Source organism: Aquarana catesbeiana, linkage group LG08 (genome assembly GCF_042186555.1).
Source record: "Aquarana catesbeiana isolate 2022-GZ linkage group LG08, ASM4218655v1, whole genome shotgun sequence".
NCBI classification, from domain to species: Eukaryota; Metazoa; Chordata; class Amphibia; order Anura; family Ranidae; genus Aquarana; species Aquarana catesbeiana.
Genome location: NC_133331.1, coordinates 22,370,360 through 22,394,213, shown reverse-complemented (window position 1 = coordinate 22,394,213; position 23,854 = coordinate 22,370,360). Strand labels below are relative to the sequence as shown.

At 42.0% G+C, this 23,854-nt stretch overlaps 1 protein-coding gene across 1 annotated transcript; it reads right to left on the bottom strand.

Moving 5' to 3' along the window:
- Positions 1 to 20,762: 20,762 nt before the first annotated feature.
- On the bottom strand, positions 20,763 to 21,707 carry LOC141105232 (olfactory receptor 1E16-like). The gene has a single exon (XM_073595121.1). It carries the CDS (start codon positions 21,705 to 21,707, stop codon positions 20,763 to 20,765), a length of 945 nt encoding a protein of 314 aa, XP_073451222.1.
- Positions 21,708 to 23,854: the final 2,147 nt, after the last annotated feature.

Genomic DNA, 23,854 nt, shown 5'->3' with positions numbered 1-23,854 from the left:
TTTTGGTTACCTAATCAGTACCCTCTCTTGTTTCCCTTAATTTATGGATGTGGCATTATGAGTGCTTCTCTTTCTCATTCTGGGTGGAAAAAAAGCTCATAAAGCGGAGCCACATAAGGACTATATCGTGTAGAACAGTGGTCTCCAAACTGCGGCCCTTTGCTTGCTTTTATCTGGCCCTTGGGGCACCATTTCATCCACTGGTACCAACAATAGGGCATAATTCCCCCCACTGACACCAATGAAGGGGGCACATTTCCTCCCAATGACACCAACAATGGGGCAAAATTCCTCCCAATGACACCAACAATGGGGCAAAATTCCTCCCAATGACACTAACAATGGGGCAAAATTCCTCCCAATGACACAGACAATGCAGCTCAATGATATCAATGATGGGGCACAATTCCTCTTAATGACACCAACAATGGGACCCAATGACATTAATTATGGGGCACAATTCCTCCCACTTACACCAATAATGTGGCACAATTTCTCTCACTGAAACAACCAATGTGGCATTATTTTTTCCCACTGAGGTCAGGACCTTTTCTACTTCGAATAGCCACAGTCTGGCCCTCCTAAAGTCTGAAGGACAGTAAACTGGCCCTTTGTTTAGAAAGTTTGGTGACCCATGGTGTAGAATTTTATTAAAAGCATCAATCTTGCGTTACAGAAATTAAAAAGGCATATAGATACCATGTATAGCTTTGGAATTAAAAAAATTCTGTATCCAGCAAAATAGCAGTAAAAATAATAGGAATGAAAACCATAGGAGTACCCTCACTAAGGTGACCGCTGGTCCAGGAAACTGAAGCATCAGCAAGACGCCAGCACATAGTTCTGCCCCCAACGTGTTTTGTGCTATAGCACGTCTTCAGGGGACTCAACCCCTGAAGTGTTCCCTGAAGACATGCTATTGCACAAAACACGTTGGAGAAGAGCTACGTCCTGACGTCTTGCTGTGCTGATTTTAGCTGCTGTCATTTCTCTTACAAAGTTTTGGGTTTGATAACACTTTAGTGAAATACATTTGAATAACTTCTGTACAATCTTTGCCAAACTATCATTTTGTTGTTTGCATTCGATCCAATTAAATATGACTGTACAGTCCAATAGAAATCAGAGTTTGACCATAATGCCCACTGTTTAATGCAGCAGAACTGTTTAGACACACCCCCTTTCAGGTCAGACACGCCCCCTCTGGTCAGACACCCCATCTCTACCTGCCCACTACAAGTTTGTGTGTGCTGAGGGTTGCGGCCAAAACGTATCCCTTAAAATATAAATCCCTGGGGTGAAATGGCGGGAAGGGCATTTGCAATAAGAGAAAACATTTTTTAAGTTAAAATTGATTATAAATCATAACATGCAGCAGTACAGAATTATAAATAGCCAAAATAATTGTGAGACTTCAATTGAGGTTCCAATTGTTATTTCATGAAATATACAAATTAAATAGGTAGTTTGAACAATGAATCTTATCATACTAACCCCAAAAAACAGCAAAACTAAAATGATATTATTAGTATTATTTTTATTACTAATAATAACACTATTAATAATATATTTGTATAACATATTCATTCAAACACCACCAATTAGAATATATTCACATATAATTATGACTGTTTTTAGAAGTCATTTATAATCCATATGTAAAGTGCATAGTGGTGTAAAGCAATATTAAAAAGCTAAGTTCACCTTTCTGAACATGTTACATGTTACACCTATATTTAAGAGCATGCACCACTTCTCCCCCCACCCTGTGACAGCAGGCACGAGATCCTCTCTATCCACAGGATTGCATCATTTATTTACAGTTTTCTGTGAATGAATAGACTACAAGTACCCTCAGCCATTGTGGCTGACGACTTGTAGTCTATTCACTCACAGAAAACTGAGGTATGGGCAGACAGCTACAGTAGGTTTCAGCTACCAGAAATATCCCACTCATCAGCTCTATTAGAGGCGCTCCTTCTGTATAAAGCTCCTGCTCCACCTGTTATATGCCTCGTATGTTGGCTAGATCCATATAAGTCGTGTCACTGCAGATTCTCTCACATATTGAGGGCAATAGAAAGAAGAGGCTTTATGGTGCAGTATGTTAAAACAACATTTATTTTTAAAAAAATTGCTGCACTTACATGTAGGAAAACGATATGAAGCAATATTAGCAAATATTCCACACAGAATCAGACCTTGCCTGCAGGCTGGTGCACAGTGACGTCACACAAATCAGCTCCACCTGATGCGTTTCCCCGTAAGAGCCATTGACTGGGAACGAAGACCTGTTACGTTGATGCCTCTTACGGGGAAACACATTGGGTGGAGCTGATTTGTGTGACGTCACTACGCATCAGCCTGCAGGCGAGGTCTGCGGCTGTGTGGAATACTTGCTAGTATTGTTTCTTATTGTTTTTTATACATGTAAGTGCAGCATTTTTTTAAATAATTGTTGTTTTAATGTACTGCACCATGAAGCCTCTTCCTTCTATTGCCCTCAATATGTGAGAGGCTCTGTTTCTCCCTCTATTCTCTACATGTCGAGTCAAACCCAGGAATGTGAACGGAGTGTGGTGTTTTACAGCAGCTGTTCAATCTAATCCTCATTTTCAGCATCCAGCATTTTTGCCAAACACGAGAGTGAATGTCAATATCATCTGGTGAGCTTGTTTCTTAACAGGAGTTGATCTCCCATTTATCACTGTGGTGGAGGAATCGGTGTCATCATATATACACATATATATATTTTTTGCACTCTTCAAAAGGACTGTTTTTTTTGTGTGTGGAATTACAAGATTTTTTTCACCATTTATTTGAAGCAGCACTATTATCTGATATTTTGCATCATAAGCGCAGTGCACTTGTATTTAACTCTTTATTGTGAATCACTTTTCAATGATTGAGCACTGATTATTGGACTACTTTTTGAATATATATTTTTTTCACTGTGAAATGGATATATTTTGGTTGATCTTTTGCTTTTTCACTGGTATTGTTTGATACTTAATGTAATTTGTGAATATATGATTATAAGGTTGCGCACTTATATTTTACATATATGAATTAGTCGTGTATTCAAGGCTTACATAAATAGAAGCACCGTTTCCATTTTTCAATCACTTAATTTTTTCATGGATTTTGGGTGAGCACAAAAATATATAATTTTTCTATTATTAATAATATGTCTTGTAAGTTCTTGTTAGACATTTTTAATCACAGGTGATAAACATTTATTTAGAAACAGCTATTCACCATTTTCCATTCTTGGTCCCCCAAGCCTTGTAAACATTACGCCTATCCTCTTTCCCTGCTGTCCTGAAGTCCACATACACAAAAGTTGTGGTTTATCGTGAAATGTAGGTGATCAGATGGTGTATGTATAAAGCAGAATGCAGAAATGCGCTACAGAAAAGTAAAATATACCATGGCTTGATTTTTTTTTTTATATACTATCTTGTCACTTACCATTTTTCAAAGAAGGTAAAAATAGAAAATGGAATGCCAAACATCTATTAGAAAGGAATGTTTAAGAAGAAATTTGGAAAATTCATAATCTAAGAATATTAATTTTATGCTCCATTAATTAAGCCTATTGGCAGCAAGCATCCTGCATGTCCACATTTTGCACATCCCCCTCCCCAAAACCATGATCATGTTACTCAACCCCATGACAAGTGACTATAGGATAAAATGACTGCTGAGGATCTGCTATTTTAGGTAGGCGATACATGGGTCGAATTTCAAAGGAATTTTCTTTTAAAAATCTTATCTAAGAATTTTCGCTCGTATTTCGCACCATTACAGGGCTGCAGCAACAGCCGATTTTCATGCGGCAATCAAATTTATAATCAATGTTGGGAGAATCGTGCGAGAAATGTAATCGAAAAAGAAATGCGCATGTGGAAGAAAAGAAAATTCCTGGATAGAAAAGAAGATTCCCAGCCACAAAAATTATTTTCTGTAGCAACATGAGGTGTAATTGAAGGCTTGGTTGGCCGAATTTCAAAATCAATGGGGGTATCATCGGATCACAAAACAAATTTTCTGATTTTCAAAAGAAAATTCTTTCGAAATTCGACCATGTATGGCCAGCCTTAATCATCTCCCCCTCCACTAGACTGTTGATTGGATACTGATAAGGACATCACTCTGCTTTCTGCTCCTGGAAGCAAGATCCAAGCTCCAGACTGACAATATTGTACAATCCAACACCATAGTGATGGCCTTTCTATCTCACTTTTAGTTCATGTATGCAGGAAATTAAACAAAAATGATTTCATATACCTACACTAGAAATATATAAAAATACACCTTTCAATTATCAAACACAAGAAATAATTTGGGTTTTTATAAGCAGATCTGTTTCCACCCACTTTATTTAAGTACATTCATGAACCATTAAAGGTTCATAGTTAAACCTATATCTCAATCACATTTTTAAGTATGTCTAAATAAACAAAACAATAATGCTGTGCACATAAGGGTTATAGCTAGAAAGCTTTCCTGCAAACCTTTTATTTTGTTATGGACAGAAAATGTTACCTGACAGCATGACACACACGTAGAGGATCACAAATGTCTGCTTATGTGGTGATGATATATATAAAAAGCATCTGAGGCCTAAGGGAGGACATAGATGGCACCTCAGTGGGATTAAGATACAAAATAAAAATGATTGGAAATAATGATGCACTTGTGAATTAAATGATAAAGTGAAAGAAAAAAAAAATATTCCAATTTAGAAGCACATCTAATCCAGTCTGACTTTAGCTACATTTAGGGTAAGATGACGGATTTGGATCAGATTTGCAGATTCTGTGGGTGATGATAGTACATTGTCTTTCATGATGTCAACAGATGCTTTGGTGGCAGATTAAGTCAGATCCGTAGATACAGAATTGTATTCTACCTTGTGGCCAGCACAATGTATTATGGGATGCCATGATGGGTCTTATGTCCCTTCTGGCTTGCAAAGTATGTTTCAATATGGTCACCATAATGCATTGTAGCCAATATAGCCATAATAGGCCATACATGACCTGAGGAATATGATGGTACAGTATGAAAGGGATTAGTAAACATTTTTTTTCATTTCTTCCCTCTTTTCATTCATATAACTAAGATGACACAATACCTGTTCATGTACAGGTGTTATCCATTATTGATTGTAATAGTTGATCACATTCAGCTAGACTTGTTTTGTAATGCTGAAGACATTTGGCTACTTTTCTAAGCAGCGTCTTTGGTTCTAATGGGTGCCCCCATCATACCCCAGAATTTATACCACACGGGTACCCTATTCACCATAATTTGCTAAACCCCCATGGAATGTGTCAAGTAAGATGTTGATTGCCCGGAGGGGGGCGTGACCGGATGCCGGAGTGAGAGGCGGTGTTAGCGGCCTCCCTCTGGCCTGAAGCCTCCGTGACTATCCGCACCAGCCCTATGGCTCAAGCCCAGCCAGAAGCTCTCTCGCCGGCTGCAAAGATTGTTTAGCTGCCTGGCTCCCCTCATCCCAGCTCAGGCTGTATATGCCACCGGAGCCCATAAGATAAGTGCCGCCAGCGATCCCCCAGTGACCCCCCTCCCTGGAGCGGTGAGGAGAGTGTGTAACGCCGGCCGTGATCGGAGGGTTGCCGGGGCGACGGATCCGACCCTAGTGGCTCTGACGGCGCTTGCTAAACAGCGGCGGGAGTAATCAGTGGGGAACGTCCCTGCACTGCCCAGACAGCCTGGCAGTATTAAGGTACCGAGTGCTTTGATTATAAAGGAGACAGACTGTTTCTTTTTTTTTTTTTTTTTTTTTTGGGTCTTTTTCTCTCCCTTTTCTTGAATAGCCGCTTGAAGCAGAGGGGTTCTATCTGGTGATGAAAAAGCGGCTTGTCCCTGTGGGGGAGGGGGGTGCTGGCTGGAGTTGGGAAGTATAAATATAGCAAACGTCTATCTATGACAGAGAAAATAAAGGTCCGATAATACTGAATCACCCGTCAACCGCTGTACTAGGCGTTGTGCTAGGCTAGGTGCTAGCCCTGCTTGCAACTGAGTACTTGAAAGATACAACTGGGACTGTATTAATATCTTTGACCTGGGAAAGGGAAGGGGAAGGTTAATCTGATAAGCCGCTAAAACCCCACAATCATCCCCCTTTGGATTATACATTAAGCCATGACTAGAAAAAAGGGAGAGGAGCCGCAGCAACAGGAGAACAATAGCTCTCAAATTACCCGTGCATCAAAAGAAAAGGGAAATCAGGCAGCAGCAGCAGCAGCGGCCAAGCTGGAAAAATTTGCGTACCCCTCTGCCTCATCACCATCCAAAAGCACCCTCCAACAGCAGGAGAAATCCTACGCGGGGGGCCCTGGGGACAGGAAGAGTTTAGGAAAAGGGTCGTCGGTATCACACACGATAAAATCCGCGAGTAGTAAAGGCTTAGCGGGTGAACCCTCAGGAATGGCTACTAGCAATGCCGCCGAGCTAAATATACTCTTAACAGCGGAGCCGACATTGAAAGATGTTTTATGTGCTGTTAATTCCTGTAAAGCCTCCCTAAGTGAATTATGTGATAAGTTGAGGGGGTTAAAGGAAGAGTTAAGTACAGTAAGCCAAGAATTACAAAGGACTGCTGCTAGAACAACCACACTAGAGGAGAGGATGAGCCAGGCTGAGGACGATCTGTTCCCATTGAAGCAAGAGCTTAAGGCAATGAAAACGCAGATCGACCTACATAAAGCTAAGATGGAGGAAATGGAAAATAGGTCTCGCAGGGGCAATGTGCTAGTGGTGGGCCTGCCGGAGAGGTGCGAGGGTCCCCACCCCGAAGAGTTTATAGAGAAGTGGCTCAGGGGAATTTTTGGTACCGAAACCTTTTCTCACCTTTTCTCTATCGAAAGAGCCCACAGAGTGCCAACTAGGCCCCCGCCATCAGGAGGATATCCCAGACCAATAATCATGAAATTTCTGAACTACAGAGACAAGGTTACATTGATGCGCAGGGCTAGAGAGAAAGGGGATATTCTATACAACGGGGCGAAAATCCTATTCTTCCCCGATTACTCCCCAGACCTGCAGAAACGTAGGGCCGAATTTAGGGACATTAAGCACAAATTACGGGACTATAAAATTGAATATGCCCTGTTATATCCGGCACGCCTGCGCATCACTGCCCTAGGGGCTACTCATTTCTTTGACACAACAACAGGGGCAACAAAATGGCTTGAAGATAACAAAATGACCCTGCAGAGCTAGGGGTCACATAGGACTGGCTGAACTATTATGTTTTATTTTATTTACTTTTTTTCCTTTTTTTTTTTTTTTTTTTTTTTTTCTTTTTCTTTTTTCATTTTTTTTGGGCTTTGTTTGCATCATATAGCGGATGGCACGGGGGGGGGGAGGGCAAGAGGGGGGCGTGTTGGATGGAAGCACGGATGAAGGATGTGATCTCACTAGGTTTATATTTTTTGAGTAGTGTTTTGGTGTTTTGGAATTGGGTGGGGGGAGGGGGAGAGGGGGGGGGAGTTTGGAAGTGTGTTACGAAGCACTTGGTCAGTACGTGAGTGAAGAGGTTCTTTTTTTTGAATGGTTGGAAGGGAGTAAAAAGGTCACACGTATAGCCCCTAGGACTAGCCTAGTTAGGCAGGAGGGGGGAACACGAAGGGGGGTGGGGGAATGGGGGTTGGGCCAGGCAAAAGTTGGGGGGGGGAGGGGGGCAGGTTAAATAGAGGGAGGGGAGGGGGGTTCACAATAAATAATGGGGTCAGATATTGTGGTGAACGAAAGGCACACGCACTTAAGAGGAAAGAGTCTGCAAAAATTAAGCACATTTGCACAGGTTGGCCATGCTTGCAATTAAATAACATGGGAGGAGGGGATGGAGCGGTCCCTGGACGCGGGGGCCCTTACCCCCTCACCCTATATTTCTTTCTTATTTTTAACACAACCACAGATATCATGGCAAGTCTGGTAGACACAAACGCACAAATGAATTGTTTTTATTCTCTGGGGGGTCAGCCACTCCCCCTTTTTTCTTTTTCTTTTTTTTTCTTCTTATTTATTTGTTTCTTTTTTCGCAGATGCCCTTTAAAACTTTAAAAATAGGCTCATGGAACATTAGGGGTATGAGCGATCCTGTTAAGAGAGCAGCTGTCTTTTCGATGATGGAAAACTATGGTGTTGGACTGGCTTGCCTGCAGGAAACTCACCTCACTAATGAGACTAAAGTACATGTTCGGAGTAAGAAATTCCAAGAACAGTATCACTCGGTCCATACCTCCTACTCAAGAGGGGTGAGCATTTTGGTGAGGAGAGGTATCTCATTTTCCTGCAGGAAAGCTAGGATAGACCCGTTGGGAAGGTATGTTTTTCTGAGCTGTGTGGTAGAAAATAAACCTTTGGTGATAGCAAATATTTATATCCCTCCCCTGTTTAAAACAGAGAGTATGCTGGAATTGTTGGAGTTTGTGGATGGCATGGAGGACATTCCTATAATAGCGGTGGGTGATTTTAATGCAGTTTTAGATAGTAGCATGGACCGATTCCCGCCCGTGACCCGCGTGGAAAGAGTACCAGAGGGGCGATTGGCCCAACTGCTCGCAGAGATCGGATGGTGCGATTTCTGGAGATCTCATAATCCAAATACTCGGCAGTACTCCTGCCACTCAGGGTCACATTCCACTCTCTCGCGTATAGACATGGCAGTGGGTAACAGTGAAGCTATGCGAATAATAGGAAACATAGAGTATAGACCGAGGGGAATATCGGACCACTCTCCCCTGACTTTGACTCTAAATTTAAGCACTAGAACTAGTCAGAAGAGGTGGATAATAAACCCACTATGGCTGGACCTGATTAGTAGTCCAACAGAAATCTCTTCTAAGTTAAAAGAGTTTATAACATTCAATTCAGGTACAGCATCAGTAGGGGTGGTGTGGGATACCCTAAAAGCATATCTTAGGGGACTGCTACACCAGCAGGTCGCCATGGTAAAAAAAAACATCAAGGGACCGGGAGGTAAGGGCTAGCAGGGAAGTCATGGAAGCAGAAGCACAATATGTGGCAGACCCAACCCGAGCAAAACAGGAGATTTGGCTCAATAAACAACAAGTGTATAAAGAGGTAATTAATAGAAGAGTAGAGAACAAGAGACTTTTCCAGAAACAAAATTATTTTGGGGAGGGAGAGAAAGTAGGCCGGATGCTTGCCCTCCTAACCAGGTCTAATTTATTCTCACCGGCCATCTCTTCAATTAAAACGTCAGCTGGAAATATTACGTCTGATCCGGCCGAGGTCTTAGAAACCTTCTCCACATTCTATAGAGACCTGTATAGGTCCCGCCAGGGCTTGAACCAGCGTGAGATGGACAGGTTCTTGGAGGGAGTAGACCTGCCCACACTCTCGGAGATTGATAGAAGCGAGGTAGATTCCCCTTTGACCCTGGAGGAGCTACAAAAGGCAGTCGCAGAGATGTCAGGGCAGAAATCTCCGGGCCCGGATGGGCTACCATTGGAGATCTATAGGAAATATGGGGAGACTCTGCTCCCGGAACTTCTAAAAGTGCTAGAGCAGGTGACCAGGGATGGTAGGCTGCCCCTATCAATGTCAGAGGCCGATATAGTAGTAATCCCAAAGGAGGGGAAAGATCAATCGGAAGTTGCCTCATACAGACCGATATCACTGCTGTGCACAGATGCCAAGATTATTGCAAGGGTGCTCGCATCTAGGCTAAATAAATGTATCGACAAACTGGTGCATCCGGACCAATCGGGGTTTATCCCCGGTCGGTCCACTAGTATAAACATTAGAAGAGCTTACCTGAATCTACAGGTACCAACAGAGAACGCGGAATCCAGAGCCATACTGTCTTTGGACGCTGCCAAGGCCTTTGACAGCCTGGAGTGGGAATACCTTTGGAGGGTGCTAGAGAAGTTTGGATTCGGCCCCGTATTTATCAGCTGGCTAAAAACTTTATATAACCATCCAAGGGCAAGACTCAAGATAAACGGCGAATATTCGGAATGCTTTTCCCTCGAAAGAGGGACAAGGCAGGGATGCCCCCTGTCTCCTTTGCTGTTTGTTCTGGCCATGGAGCCATTGGCGGGAGCAGTGAGAACATCCACGGAAATACAGGGATTTCAAAGAAAAGGGAGAGAAGAGAGAATAGCGCTTTTTGCAGACGATGTTATATTTTTCCTGGGGGACACGACCTCTTCGTTGGAGAAAGTGATGCACTTAGTAGAAGACTTTGGAAAGTTTTCAGGACTAGTTATCAACTGGGAGAAGTCATCGCTTCTACCGGTAGACCCATTGGCCAACTCCATCCCGATGTGTTTGCCCCACTTGAAGATCACAGAGAAAATGAAATACTGGGTGTTGTGCTGTCCAAGGACCCCGGTATGTTTATCAAGGACAATTTGATCCCCCTCTTATCAAAATTCAAGAGGAAATGCGATATTTGGAGTAGACTCCCTTTGTCGGTGGCAGGCCGAGCCAATTTGATAAAAATGGTTTGGATGCCCCAGCTGTTATACTTACTTCACAACTCCCCAACTTGGATTGGAGAGAAGTGGTTTCAAAAAATCCAATCCCTTTTTAGGGAATTAATATGGAAAAAAGGGCAGGCTAGGATTGGCCTACAAAAACTGCAGCGCTCCGATACGGAGGGGGGACTGGGGGTCCCTCAACCATTTATCTACTTCCTGGCTGCCCAGCTACAACAATTGGGCGGTTGTGCTACCGAGAGTGGGGGAAACAGCAATATTAAAATCATTCTGCAGGGGAATCCACACACCTCATTAGTGGGAGCACTGGAGGCAGACTCGCTACAAGGAGAAATCCCAACATTTAAAATGATCACCAAGGTCTGGCAGGCAGCTAAAAAAATAATGGGGTACAAAGGAATATCAGAATACGCGCCATTATGGAACAATAAGCGACTGCATGAACTATCAACAGTAGAAAGGAACAGACTGTGGGAAAACTGTGGGGTAAGCCGGCTGATACAACTATATGAAGGGGACATTCTGAAATCCTTTGAGGACCTAAGACGTGAGTACGGGATGTCAAGCCAGGCATTCTACAGCTACCTGCAGATCAGGCATGCTTTGAGCAAGCAGTTTAGTAGACAACCCCCAACATGGTGCAGGATCCCACTACTACAGACAATAATCAAATCAGAGACCACCAAGGGCTTAATAACAGAGGCATACACCCAATTAACAAAGAGAGGGAATACGAAGGCAGGTCTATCAGGGGGAAGGGGCAGATGGGCGGTAGATGTGGGGGTGATAACAGACGAGCAATGGGAGAGGATTCTTGAGCTTGGATCAGAGGTGTCAGTTTCTCCTTCACAAAAAGCCTCCCACTTGATGTTGTTACACAGATCCTACTACACACCAAAAAAGCTGTTTATGTTTGGCCGCAGAACCAACGACGAATGCCCTAGATGTAGAGGAACAGGTGACCTAATTCACATGGTTTGGAGGTGCCCAAAATTAGTTAGGTATTGGACCGAGATTATAAAGAAAATAAATGCTACGTTCAGAGTGGATTTAGAACCTGATCCCAAAATCTGTGTGTTGGGTTATGTCAGTAGTGAACTGAGGGATAGGAGCACAGCCATAGCGATAGTAAGATGCCTGTTTCAAGCCAGAAAATTAATTGCTCAAGCATGGCAGTCAAGCACACCTCCAACCCCGGAAGCCTGGGCTGGAACGGTCAACTCCACAATATGGAGCGAAAGGACTTTCTACACCAGGTTAGGCAATTACAACTTGTTCATGAAACTATGGAACCCATGGGTCCAAGCATTGCCACACTCTCTACTAACACTACCTCAGCGCTGAGCGCAATAGCCTCTTTACCAGGGCAGAGATGCTGTTCCATAGCCTAGAGAAACGAAGTCAAGAGAGAATGTGAGAGGAGGAAGAGAGAGGAAAGGAGGGAAAATATAGATATTAGCTTAAAATAAGGTGTGCACTGGAACAATTGGGGTGGGACATTGGGGGGAGGGGGTGGGGGGGGATCACTAGTTCTAAAAGCAATAAATATAGCCATGCATGCAAACAGTAAGAGTTTGTGTGGCCGAGACGTATAGAGTGGGTGTTTTTTCTTTTTTTTTTTTTTTTTTCTTTTTCTTTTCTGTTACACTTTTGTATAACTGTAACCTTATATATTGAACGCACAAATTAAACCAAGAGAAAAGCTTTAACGGCCACAATGATGTGACTCGGCAAGAGACAACCATGACTATCAATCTGAAAGATGTCTCTGATTAAGGTAAATGAAGTGGCAAAAAAAAGAAAAAAAGAAAAAAAAAAAAAAAAAAGATGTTGATTGCCCAAAACGAGGGATGTGATTCAAGTTTGGGTCGAGGTAGAGTTAAACCTTTTGCATGTCCTGTGTTCAGGAGAACAGCAAACTATTTAGTTCATTTTCTTGCGCACCCAACCCTAATTACTGTAATGTGCTTCATAAACTGTGAACTGTGGTCAGGTGGCCTTTTATGGCCAATAATGTGGATTTGTAAATGTACCAGCCCCCTTCCTATAAAAGTCAACTTTCCCACCAACCTTCTAGAAATCAGTTTGTGTTGGAGTTGGATTCACTTATTGTAGTCACAGTAAATTCCAGGCTATATCTAACTAATCTTAAAAATGCTCCATCCCCCTCCTAACACTTATGCTGACTAATCTGTGTAAGAAAGATCTGTATACTTCCAATTTTTCCGGCCAATGCGGGCACATGATCTGGCTCCCCTATGCCAGCCAGTGATGGCTGCAAGGGAGAGGAAAGAGCATGGACAACAAATGGGCCATAGGAGCCTATAGGTGATGTTATCGCTCCCAGTCATTGCCAGCTATTGTCAAGCTTTGAAGGAGGTTTTAACGACATCAGCCCCAGAAGGTTTACCCCCCCCTTCATGACCAGGAGATTTTTTGCAATACGGCACTACGTTACAATTGTGTGGTCGTGCGACTCTGTCCCCAAATAAAATGTATGTCCTTTACACATCCAATAAAAAATCTAATTTCTTAATAAGTTTAGGCCAATATGTATTCTGCTACATATTTGTGTTAAAAAAAATCCCAATAAGTGTATATTGATTGGTTTGCACAAAAGTTATAGTGTCTACAAACTAGGGAATATTTTTATAGATTTTTCCATTTTTTTTTTCATTTTTTTACTAGTAAAAACAGTCATTTTTAGTGGGACTGCGACATTACTGGCCGACAAATCAGATACCTAACTAACACTTTTGACACTTTTTGGGGTCCAGTGAAACTAATATAGTGATCAGTGCTAAATAACATGCACTGTCACTGTACTAATGACACTGGCAGGGAAGGGGTTAACATCAGGGATGATGAAAGTATTAAATGTGATCCTCTATTTGTGGGGGGAATGTTGCGACTGGAGGAAAACAGAGATCCATGTTTCTGCTTAGCAGAAACACAAGATCTCCATCTTACAGAACAGTGGTCTGCCTTGTTTACATAGGTAAACTGCCGTTCTGCCTCTCCTGTGAATGATCAGCAGGTCCCAGCAGCCATGGTGGCTGCTGGATGCGCTGATTGGCTCCCGTTGTGTCCAATCACAGCGCGAGGGAGTCACCGGCGGCGCACGTGGGCACCCTAGACTCACTGCATGAAATCACGTACCTGTATGTGATTTTGTGCAGGAGGGCCGCCCTAGCGCAGTATATCTGTGTGGGGCGGTCCTTAAGTGGTTAATATCACTTTAAATGCATTTCCCAAGTCTGTAATTGGAGGAATTGGTGTTTTTATCAAGTCCCAAAAAATGGAAGGCCCTCTTCCTGCTACACAGTATTTCTCCACATTTTTTTTCTGCATTCGTACAAGTCTCCCATGGCGGTGCCAAGTTCTTCATGGACTTTACTTGACAATCCCGTGCCTATTGGCCTTGAAAATGTTCAGAATTGATTTCCAAGATTTATCCCCCATTTGCTCTTCATATGCGAATGGTCAATGCACATAATTTGTAAAGTTATTTTAAATGCTTCCTGTCTGGTCATTGTATATAAACGGCCGGACAGGAGCTTCCTGTATGCTGGTGACATACCTGTACATCCTTCTGCTTCTACCGCTTGTGCATGCCCAATGATCAATCTGTCTTTTGGACACAGCAAATCACAGTGCAGCCAGTCACAGTATCCCCAATCACCACCACACCCTTCACCACTAGACCAGTGCAGCCAACTACCTGAAATAATTGGTTGGATTCTCAACCTAGAGAAATCTTCCTTAAAACCACTAAAAAGGCTGGAGTACTTAGGTCTGATCATAGGCACAGCCCAGAGAAGGGTGTTTTTGCCTCAGGCAAAAATCAGCGCTATAAAGGAGCTGGTCCTAGGGGTCAGGACAAAGAAAAATCCCTCCATTCGCCTTTGCATGAGGTTGTTACGAAAGATGGTGGCTTCATTCAAAGTTGTTTCCTATGCCCAGTTTCATTCGAGACTTTTGCAGAACAGTATCCTATCTGCTTGGAACAAAAGGATCTAAGATCTAGATTTCCCAATGCGTCTCACCCCAAAGGTGTGTCAGAGCCTCAGTTGGTGGTGGATAACCAAAAATCTGCAGAAGGGAAAATCTATCTTACCAGTTACCTGGAAGGTGGTAACAACAGATGCCAGCATTTTGGGTTGGGGAGCAGTCCTGGAGAAAGCGACTGTCCAAGGGAAATGGTCCAGAACCGAAAAGGCCTTGCCCATCAACATCCTAGAGATTCGGGCAGCACGCTTGGCTCTGAGGGCCTGGACATTCAGGTTACAAGATTGTCCTGTCAGGATCCAATCCGACAATGCCACAGCAGTGGATTTTATCAATCACTAGGGATGAGTCGAACACCCCCTGGTTCGGTTCACAGCAGAACATACGAACAGGCAAAAAATTTGTTCGAACACACGAGCACCGTTAAAGTCTATGGGACACGAACATGAATAATCAAAGCTGCTAATTTTAAAGGCTTATATGCAAGCTATTGTCATAAAAAGTGTTTGGGGACCTGGGTCCTGCCCCAGGGGACATGTATCAATGCAAAAAAAGTTTTAAAAACTAACGTTTTTTTGGGAGCAGTGATTTTAATAATGCTTAAAGTGAAACAATAAAAGTGAAATATTCCTTTAAATTTTGTACCTGGAGGGTGTCTATAGTATGCCTGTAAAGTGGCGCATGTTTCCCGTGTTTACAACAGTCCCTGCACAAAATGACATTTCTAAAGGAAAAAAAGTAATTTAAAAGTATTCGCGGCCATAATGAATTGTCGGTCCTGGCAATACACATAAAAGTCATTGAAAAAAACGGCATGGGATTCCCTCACAGTCCATTACCAGGCCCTTTGGGTTCTTTTCGGTTCTGGACTATTTCCCTTGGACAGTCGCTTTCTCCAGGACTGTTTTTTAAACTTTTTTTGCATTGATACATGTTCCCTGGGGCAGGACCCAGGTCCCCAAACACTTTTTGTGACAATACCATGCATATAAGCCTTTAAAATGATCACTTTTGATTTCTCCCATAGACTTTTAAAGGGTGTTCCGTGGCTTTCGAATTTGCTGCGAACACCCCAAGTTCGCTATTCGGCACAGACGAACACCTTACGTTTGACTCGAACATCGGGCTCATCCCTATCAATCACCAAGGGGGCACCATTAGTCACACAGCCCAGAGGGAGGTGAACCATATCCTAGCTTGGGCAGAGAAGCATGTACCTTGCCTATTGGCAGTCTTCATTCCAGGAATAGATAATTTGCAGGCTGACTTGAGTCACCAGCAGTTATTCCCGAGGGAATGGTCTCTTCATTCTGACATCTTCCTGGCTATTTGCCAAAGATGGGGGACCCCAGACATAGATCTATTGGTGCCCAGGTTCAACAAGAAACTGGACAACTTTGTGTCAAGGACAAGGGATCCATTCGCATACGGGACAGATGCTTTGGTGACCTCGTGGGATCAGTTTTCACTGATTTGTGCATTCCCCCTATTCAGCTGCTACCACGGCTTCTTCACAGAATCAAGCAGGAAGGAAGCCAGTGGTTCTCGTAGCCCCGGTGTGGCCCAGAAGATCTTGGTATGCAGAGATTGTAAAAAATGGCGGTATGGCACCCATGGACCCTTCCAACGCGTCCAGACCTGCTCTCGCAGGGACCAGTATTCCATCCTACCTTACAAACTCTAAATTTAACGGTTTGGCTATTGAAACCCACAGTCTAAAGAATTGTGGGCTTTCTGAGTCAGTGGTATCTACCGAGGAAACCGGCTTCCAGAATCATATATTATAGAGTCTGGAGGGCATATGTTTCCTGGTGTGAATCCAGAGGTTTGCATCCTTGGAAGTATGTCATAGGAAGAATTCTTGTCTTTCTGAAATTAGGGGTAGAAATGAAGCTGGCCTTATCTATATTTTTTCAAAGACCACTTGCTTCGCATTCTTTGGTCCGTGTTTTTATGCAAGGGGTAACACAGCTTAATCCTCCAGTTAGGTCACCTTTGAACCCTTGGGACTTGAATTTAGTCTTGTCAGTGTTAAAAAAACAGCCTTTTGAGCCTATACGGCATATTCCCTTGATCCTTTTGACAAGGAATTTTACTGGTTGCTATATTCTCTGCAAGAAAGGTATCAGAGTTGGCCACTCTTTCTTGTAAAGAGCCATATTTAGTTGTTCACAAGGACAAGGTGGTGTGGCGTCCTCATCCAAGTTTTCTGCCTAAAGTGGTGTCAGGTTTTCATCTGAACCAAGATATTGTTCTACCTTCGTTTTTTCCAGAACTCTGTTCTATGAAAGAGAAGTCACTACATTGCCTTGATGTAGTGAGAGCAGTCAAGGTCTATTTAAAGCGACTGCTCAGTTTCGGAAAACTGATGTTCTATTTTTATTGCCAGAAGGTCCTAGGAAAGGACAGGCAGTGGCGAAATCGATTAATTCTAGATGGATTTGGCAAGTTATTATTCAGGCTTATGGTTTAAAGGGGAGAATTCTACCTTTTCAAATCAAAGTGCACTCTACCAGGGCAGTTAGTGCTTCGTGGGCACTGCATCGCCATGTCTCCATGGCTCAAATCTGCAAGGCCGCAACTTGGTCTTCAGTCCATACATTCACTAGATTCTATCAGGTGGATGTAAAAAGGCATGAGGATATCGCCTTTGGGTGCAGTGTGCTGCAGGCGGCAGTATAGGTCCTCAAGTCTGATAGTATTGCTTTGGGACATCCCACATACTAATTACTGTGGTGCTCTGTGTCCCGTGATGTACGATAAAGAAAATAGGATTTTTATAACAGCTTACCTGTAAAATCCTTTTCTTAGAGTACATCAGGGGACACAGAGGTCCCTCCACTTTTTTGGGATATATGTATATTGCTTTGCTACAAAAACTGAGGTACTCCCAGTATGCGAGGGGTTATATAGGGAGTGAACTTCCTGTATTGGGTGTGCCAGTGTCCATCACCTGAAGGTGGCCTATAACCCACATAGTAATTACTATGATGCTCTATGTCCTGTGATGTACTCCAAGAAAAGGATTTTACAGGTACTGTAAGCTGTTATGAAAATCCTATTTTTTCTTCCTAGGGAAAATTCCTTAGTTAAAATACTCCTATCTTTCATTAGTAAATAAACATGTTTTTGTGTTTTTTGTTCTCTAAGGCTGCATGAAAAAAGTAATTATCAAATAAGGCTTCGTAGAAGTTTAATAAAATTATGCCTATGCAGTGTGTACCATATTCCTTATATTTTAATTTAAAAAATATAAACTTTACACGGTGATGTGGTTTAGCCAATGATGTCTGCATGAATTTGTAGAACTACTCAGTGTGTATAATATTGTCTTGTCTTCAGCAAACTGTTTGCGGGCTTTCTTGTGCATCATCTTTAGAAGAGGCTTCCTTCTGGGATGACAGCCATGCAGACCAATTTGATGCAGCGTGCGGTGTATGGTCTGAGCACTGACAGGTTGGCCCCCCTCACCTTCAACCTCTGCAGCAATGCTGACAGCACTCATATGTCTATTTCCCAAAGACAACTTCTGGATATGCACTCAACTTCTTTGGTTGATCATTGCGAGGCCTGTTCTGAGTGGAAGAAGAAGAAGAAGAAACAAAAAGGTGCTGCGCTAATAGTGAATGAAAAAAGCAAATAAATGTGATCTAGTGAGCAAGTAAATCTATTGGTTTAGTTGAAAAATGAAAACCCTGCAATGTTAAATTAATAAAGGGTAATCAAGAATACAGATGCAGTTAAATGCAATAAAGAAGTGAATCCTGTAAAGTGACAAAAAAAGAAGGGAATAACCTGTTGAGTGAAACATTGCAGGGTTTTCATTTTTCAACTAAACAAGGTTTACTTGCTCACTAGATCACATTTATTTGCTTATTTCATTCACTATTAGCACAGCTTCTTTTTGCTTCTTATTTGTTTGGTGTGTATTTCACTTTTGAGTTGCAGCTTTCTTAGCTGTCTTACTAGCGCAGTTTTTTTCTTTAACATACTGTTCTGAGTGGAACCTGTCCTGTTGTTAAACCGCTGTATGGTCTTGGCCACCGTACTGCAGCTCAGTTTCAGGGTCTTGGCAATCTTCTTATAGCCTGAGCCATCTTTATGTAGAGCAACAATTCTTTTTATCAGATCCTCAGAGAGTTCTTTGCCATGAGGTGCCATGTTGAACTTCCAGTGACCAGTATGAGAGAGTGAGAGCGATAACACCAAATTTAACACACCTGCTCTCCATTCACATCTGAGACCTTGTAACACTAACGAGTCACATGACACCGGGGAGGGAAAATGGCTAATTGGGCCCAATTTGGACATTTTCACGTAGAGGTGTACTCACTTTTGTTGCCAGCGGTTTAGACATTAATGGCTGTGTGTTGAGTTATTTTGAGGGGACAGCACATTTTTTACTGTTATTCAAGCTGTACACTCACTTCTTTAAATTGTAGCAAAGTGTCATTTCTTCAGTGTTGTCACATGAAAATATAGAATAAAATATTTACAAAAATGTGAGGGGTGTACTCACTTTTGTGAGATACTTTATATACTATTTTGTCAAAAGTATTGGGACACCTGACTTTACACGCACATAGACTTTAATGGCACCCCAGTCTTAGTCCATAGGGTACAATATTGAGTTGGTCCACTCTTTGCAGCTATAACAGCTTCAACTCTTCTGGGAAGGATATCAACAAGGTTTAGGAGTGTGTCCATGGGAATGTTTGACCATTGTTCCAGAAGTGCATTTGTGAGGTCAGGCACTGATTTTGGACGAGAAGGCCTGGCTTGCAGTCTCCGCTCTAATTCATCCCAAAGGTGTTCTATCGGTCGAGGTCAGTGCAGGCCATTCAAGTTCCTCCACCCCAAACTCGCTCATCTATGTCTTTATGGACCTTGCTTTGTGCACAGAGTCTCTCTGGTGGTCATTCACATCGCCTTGTGAATTCTTTAAAAGACAGAGAGCAATCTGCCCAGCTGGAGGTGTAAGCAGCATTCTAACACAAGAAGTACAGACACAATAGGACTTCCAATTACAAAATACAGTATACATCCAACATATCTGCTTAATCAAAACGAAATGTTTGAGAAATAAAATGGCTGTTCCACTTTCCTCCACATGTGTGAACGAAGCAACTTTGACTGTGTAGTTCTTGTTGGTGCCAGATGTGTTGTTTGTTGCCTACAAAAAAATGCATATTTCCTTGGTTTATACACACTACATTGTCCACAACACATGAAAAGTGAAAAGATCAGGCTATAGCAGCATAAGGGCACATCACGTTCCACCTTTGATGGCCAAGAACAGGAGATTGAAGCCATAAGATTCAGGGACTATGGACAACCAGAAAAATATTACCTGGTTTGTTCAATTTCAGTACTACATACTTAAAGAGGCACTGGGAACTTTTTGACTTGCAAGTGTAGTCAGATGAAGGAAAAAAAAATCTCATTAGCTTTGCTGAGGTGGGCTCCACAAAGCAAGGTTTCCATTCATGGGCACCCAACATTACCAGAGGTGACAGACAAAAGTCAGATAAAGAGTCCAAGATAAATGCTTTTGATTAAATTGTTGATAAAAAAACATAAAAAAAAACAGCCAACATGTTACAGGGGGTAACATCACTCCCTCTTCATCAGGACTCAACACAGGACAAGACTTGGATGGACACAGAGAAGCAAGTTACTTCACAGATCTATATCAGAACCAGTACCAGTACCTGATAGCAGATGCTGAGCAGCAAAGGAGGCCTCCATTGCTGCTCAGCAACTGCTGTCAATTTCTTCCTCCATGAGGAGACCGGTCCAATACCGGTTCTAATTTAGATCTTTGAAGTCACTGGTTTCTCTGAGTCCATCCAAGTCTTAACTTGTATTGAGCCCTGATATAGGGGAAGTGGTGTTGCCCCCCCATAATGCACTGAATTTTTTTATGTGACATTTTTATCAACAATTAAAATTGTCTTTCACTCTTTTAACCAATATAATTCTGGCACTCCTTTCTGTATTTCTATGTTTAATTTCAGTTTCTGCTCTCAAATACAGATGGCTGTGTCAGATTCTGAATCTTTTGGGCTAAAGATGATTAAGTGGTCAATGGGCAAAACGTATGGCAGACAGAGCTGCTGATCCACACGGGGGAAATTATGGAACAAAAACCCTAAAGAGGGCTTCATACATTGTGCTAAATCCATATTTAAATATTCTGGCCCTTTGTGCACATGGCTCTCATACAATAAATTAGTTACAGGATCTGGCAAATATTTATTTCATGTAAATCATGTTCCATTTCTTTTTTATATTTTTGATAGCATTAAAAATATCTTTGTTCCTCAAAGAGTAGACAAATGGGTTGAGCATTGGAACCACAGCTGTATAAAGCAAGGTCAGCAACTTGTCCAGTTCCTTAGAACCTTCAGATTCTGGTTTGCCATACAATATAATGATTGGAGCATAGAATAATATTACTGTGGTGAGGTGGGAGGTGCAACTGGAATAAGCTTTCAGTCGTCCCTCCGAGGATTGAATTTTTAGTATGGTGGAGATGATGAATACATAGGAGGTCATAATAAGCAAAAAAGGGACAGATACCAACAGTGCATCCTGACATAACATAAGTATGTATCTGCTTTTAGCATCACTAGAGGTTATTGCATATAGTTCTTTCTGATCACAAAATAAATGATCAACATTTTGTGGGAGACAGAAGGACAACAGAGATGTGGCTAACACATTGACTGTTGCATTAGTTATTGATATGAGCCAAGGGGTTAGAGCCAATGAAAGGCATACATCTTTAGTCATAAGCAAGGAATATTGTAACGGCTTACAGATTGCCATATATCGGTCATAGGACATGGAGGTCAGTAGGAATACATCAGAACCAGCTGACAATGAGAAGAAGTACACCTGAGTCATACAGGCAGAGAAAGACATCCGGTGGTCAAGTCTTATGAGTATGGCGAGAAGTTTTGGAAGAGTAGCTGAAACATATATAACATCACTAATAGCAAGATTACTCAAGAAGAAATACATTGGAGTATGGAGCTGAGGAACCAGACACACCAATACAGCAATGGTCATGTTTCCAAGAATAGTCATCAGATACATCAATAGAACTGCAGTGAAAAAGAGACATTGTCCAGTTTGAGTGAAGGAAAATGCTGAAATGTAGAACATATTTTCTGTACTGTTATGGCATTCCTCCATCTTCCTTCAATGGAAAAAACATATAGTTGTGACATTTAAAATGTAACTAATATGAAAAAGATTCTTGCCATAAAATATGCTTTCCATTTACATACTAACCATTAAAAGAGAAGTATGGCCAAAGTTTTTTTGTGAAACGGTTCAAAGAAGATGAAAGGCAATACTCTAAAGCAGCAGCAGATAAAGTAAGTGCTGATTTTATACTTTTACTGTATAGGGTGCAGTGCCAAAATATAATGTAAAATTAATCAACAAGTGAAAAGAAAATAGAAATAACAAAAAAAGTAATTCACCATGAAACTCAAGTGAATATGTAAGAAAATGCCCCGTTAAGAGCAAATATCATATATTGTAATATAATAAAGTCCACTAATTAAATCCACATGTCTGTATTTCTTACACCAAATAAAGCATAATGACACTACCGTGTTATCCAGCCACCATCAATACACACTCACCGACTTCCGAGCTGCATGTATGTAAGCAGCAAACAACGCATGTAAAGCTTAAAGCCAACAAGCTCTGTAGGACTTCCCCAGTAGTAGGAGCTGAGTGAACCTCCTCTTCAGAAAGCCATCCACACTTAACCACTTAGACCAGAAGATTTCCCCCCTTAATTACAAGGACATTTTTTGCGTCGCTTTAACTGACAATTGTGCGGTCGTACAATGCTGTAACCAAACAAAATTTGTGTCCTATTTTCCAAGAAATAGAGCTTTCTCTTGGTGGTATTTGATCACCTCTGCGGTTTTTATTTTTTGCGCAATAAACAAAAAAAGAACAACAATTTTGAAAAAAAGAAACTTTTTGCTATAATAAAAAAAACATGTTACTATAATAAAAATCCCCCTAAAAATATAAAAAAACACATTTCTTCATCAGTTTATGCCAATATGTATTCTTCTACATATTTTTGGTAAAAAAATCGCAATAAGTGTATATTGATTGGTTTGCACAAAAGTTTTAGTGTCTACAAAATAGGGGATAGATTTAGGGAATTTTTATTATTTATTTTTTTACTAGTAATGGCAGTGATCTGCGATTTTTAGCGGGACTGCGACATTGCGGCGGACAGATCGAACACTTTTGACACTTTTTTGATACCATTGACAGTTAAAGAGTGATTAGACCTAAAAATAGCAACTGATTACTGAATAAATGTCACTGGCAGGGGAGGGGTTAACACTAATGGGGGATCAAGGGGTTAAGTGTGTTCCCTGGGAGTGAGGCTGGTCTGACTGGAGGAGGAGAGAGATCGCTGTTCCTAATTACTAGGAACAGCAGATCTCTCTCGAACTCCTCTGTCAGAACAGGGATCTGTCTGTTTATATGGACAGATCCCCATTCTGGCTCTTGTTCCCGCGATCCCAGGTGGCAAGAGGATATTGTGGCTGCTGGCCACACTCATCGGATCCCCCACCTTACAGAGGGTGCACCTGCTATGGCTCCTTAAAGGAGCCGACATACACCTACAGTGATTTGCGGGAACATGCCATTCTGCCACGGCAGAAGTGGTTAGACAGAGCTGGGTTTAAAAAAAGGGAAACAAGTGCGTCAAGGCTCATTGTACAAACTGTATCATTTTCATGTTTTTTATCCTTTTTGAACACTATTATTTTTCCTACTTCTCCATTGTTTCTATTACTTTTAAAGTCCGACATTTGGCTACCTAATCAGTACCCTTAATTTACGGATGTGGCATTATGAGTGCTTCCCTTTCTCATTCTGGGTGGAAAAAAAGCTCATAAAGCGGAGCCACATAAGGACTATATAGTGTAGAACAGTGGTCTCCAAACTGCGGCCCTTTGTTTGCTTTTATCTGGCCCTTGGAGCAACATTTCATCCACTGGTACCAACAATAGGGCATAATTCCCCCCACTGACACCAATGAAGGGGGCACATTTCCTCCCAATGACACCAACAATGGGGCAAAATTCCTCCCAATGACACAAACAATGCAGCTCAATGATATCAATGATGGGGCACAATTCCTCTTAATGACGCTGTGACAGACCTAGCCGGGAGAGAGACTTTTGGAGGGGACTGTATGCTAGCCTCTTGCCGATCGATCGGGGGCCCTTGCATTTGGGGCAACGGTGCTCTTTGTGAGCTGTATGCCTGGGGACCCTTGAGGTGGTATTACTGTG

Bases quoted from the DNA above. Each gene is read 5' to 3' on its own strand.
- LOC141105232 (XM_073595121.1), bottom strand. From the start codon at position 21,707: ATGGAGGAATGCCATAACAGTACAGAAAATATGTTCTACATTTCAGCA.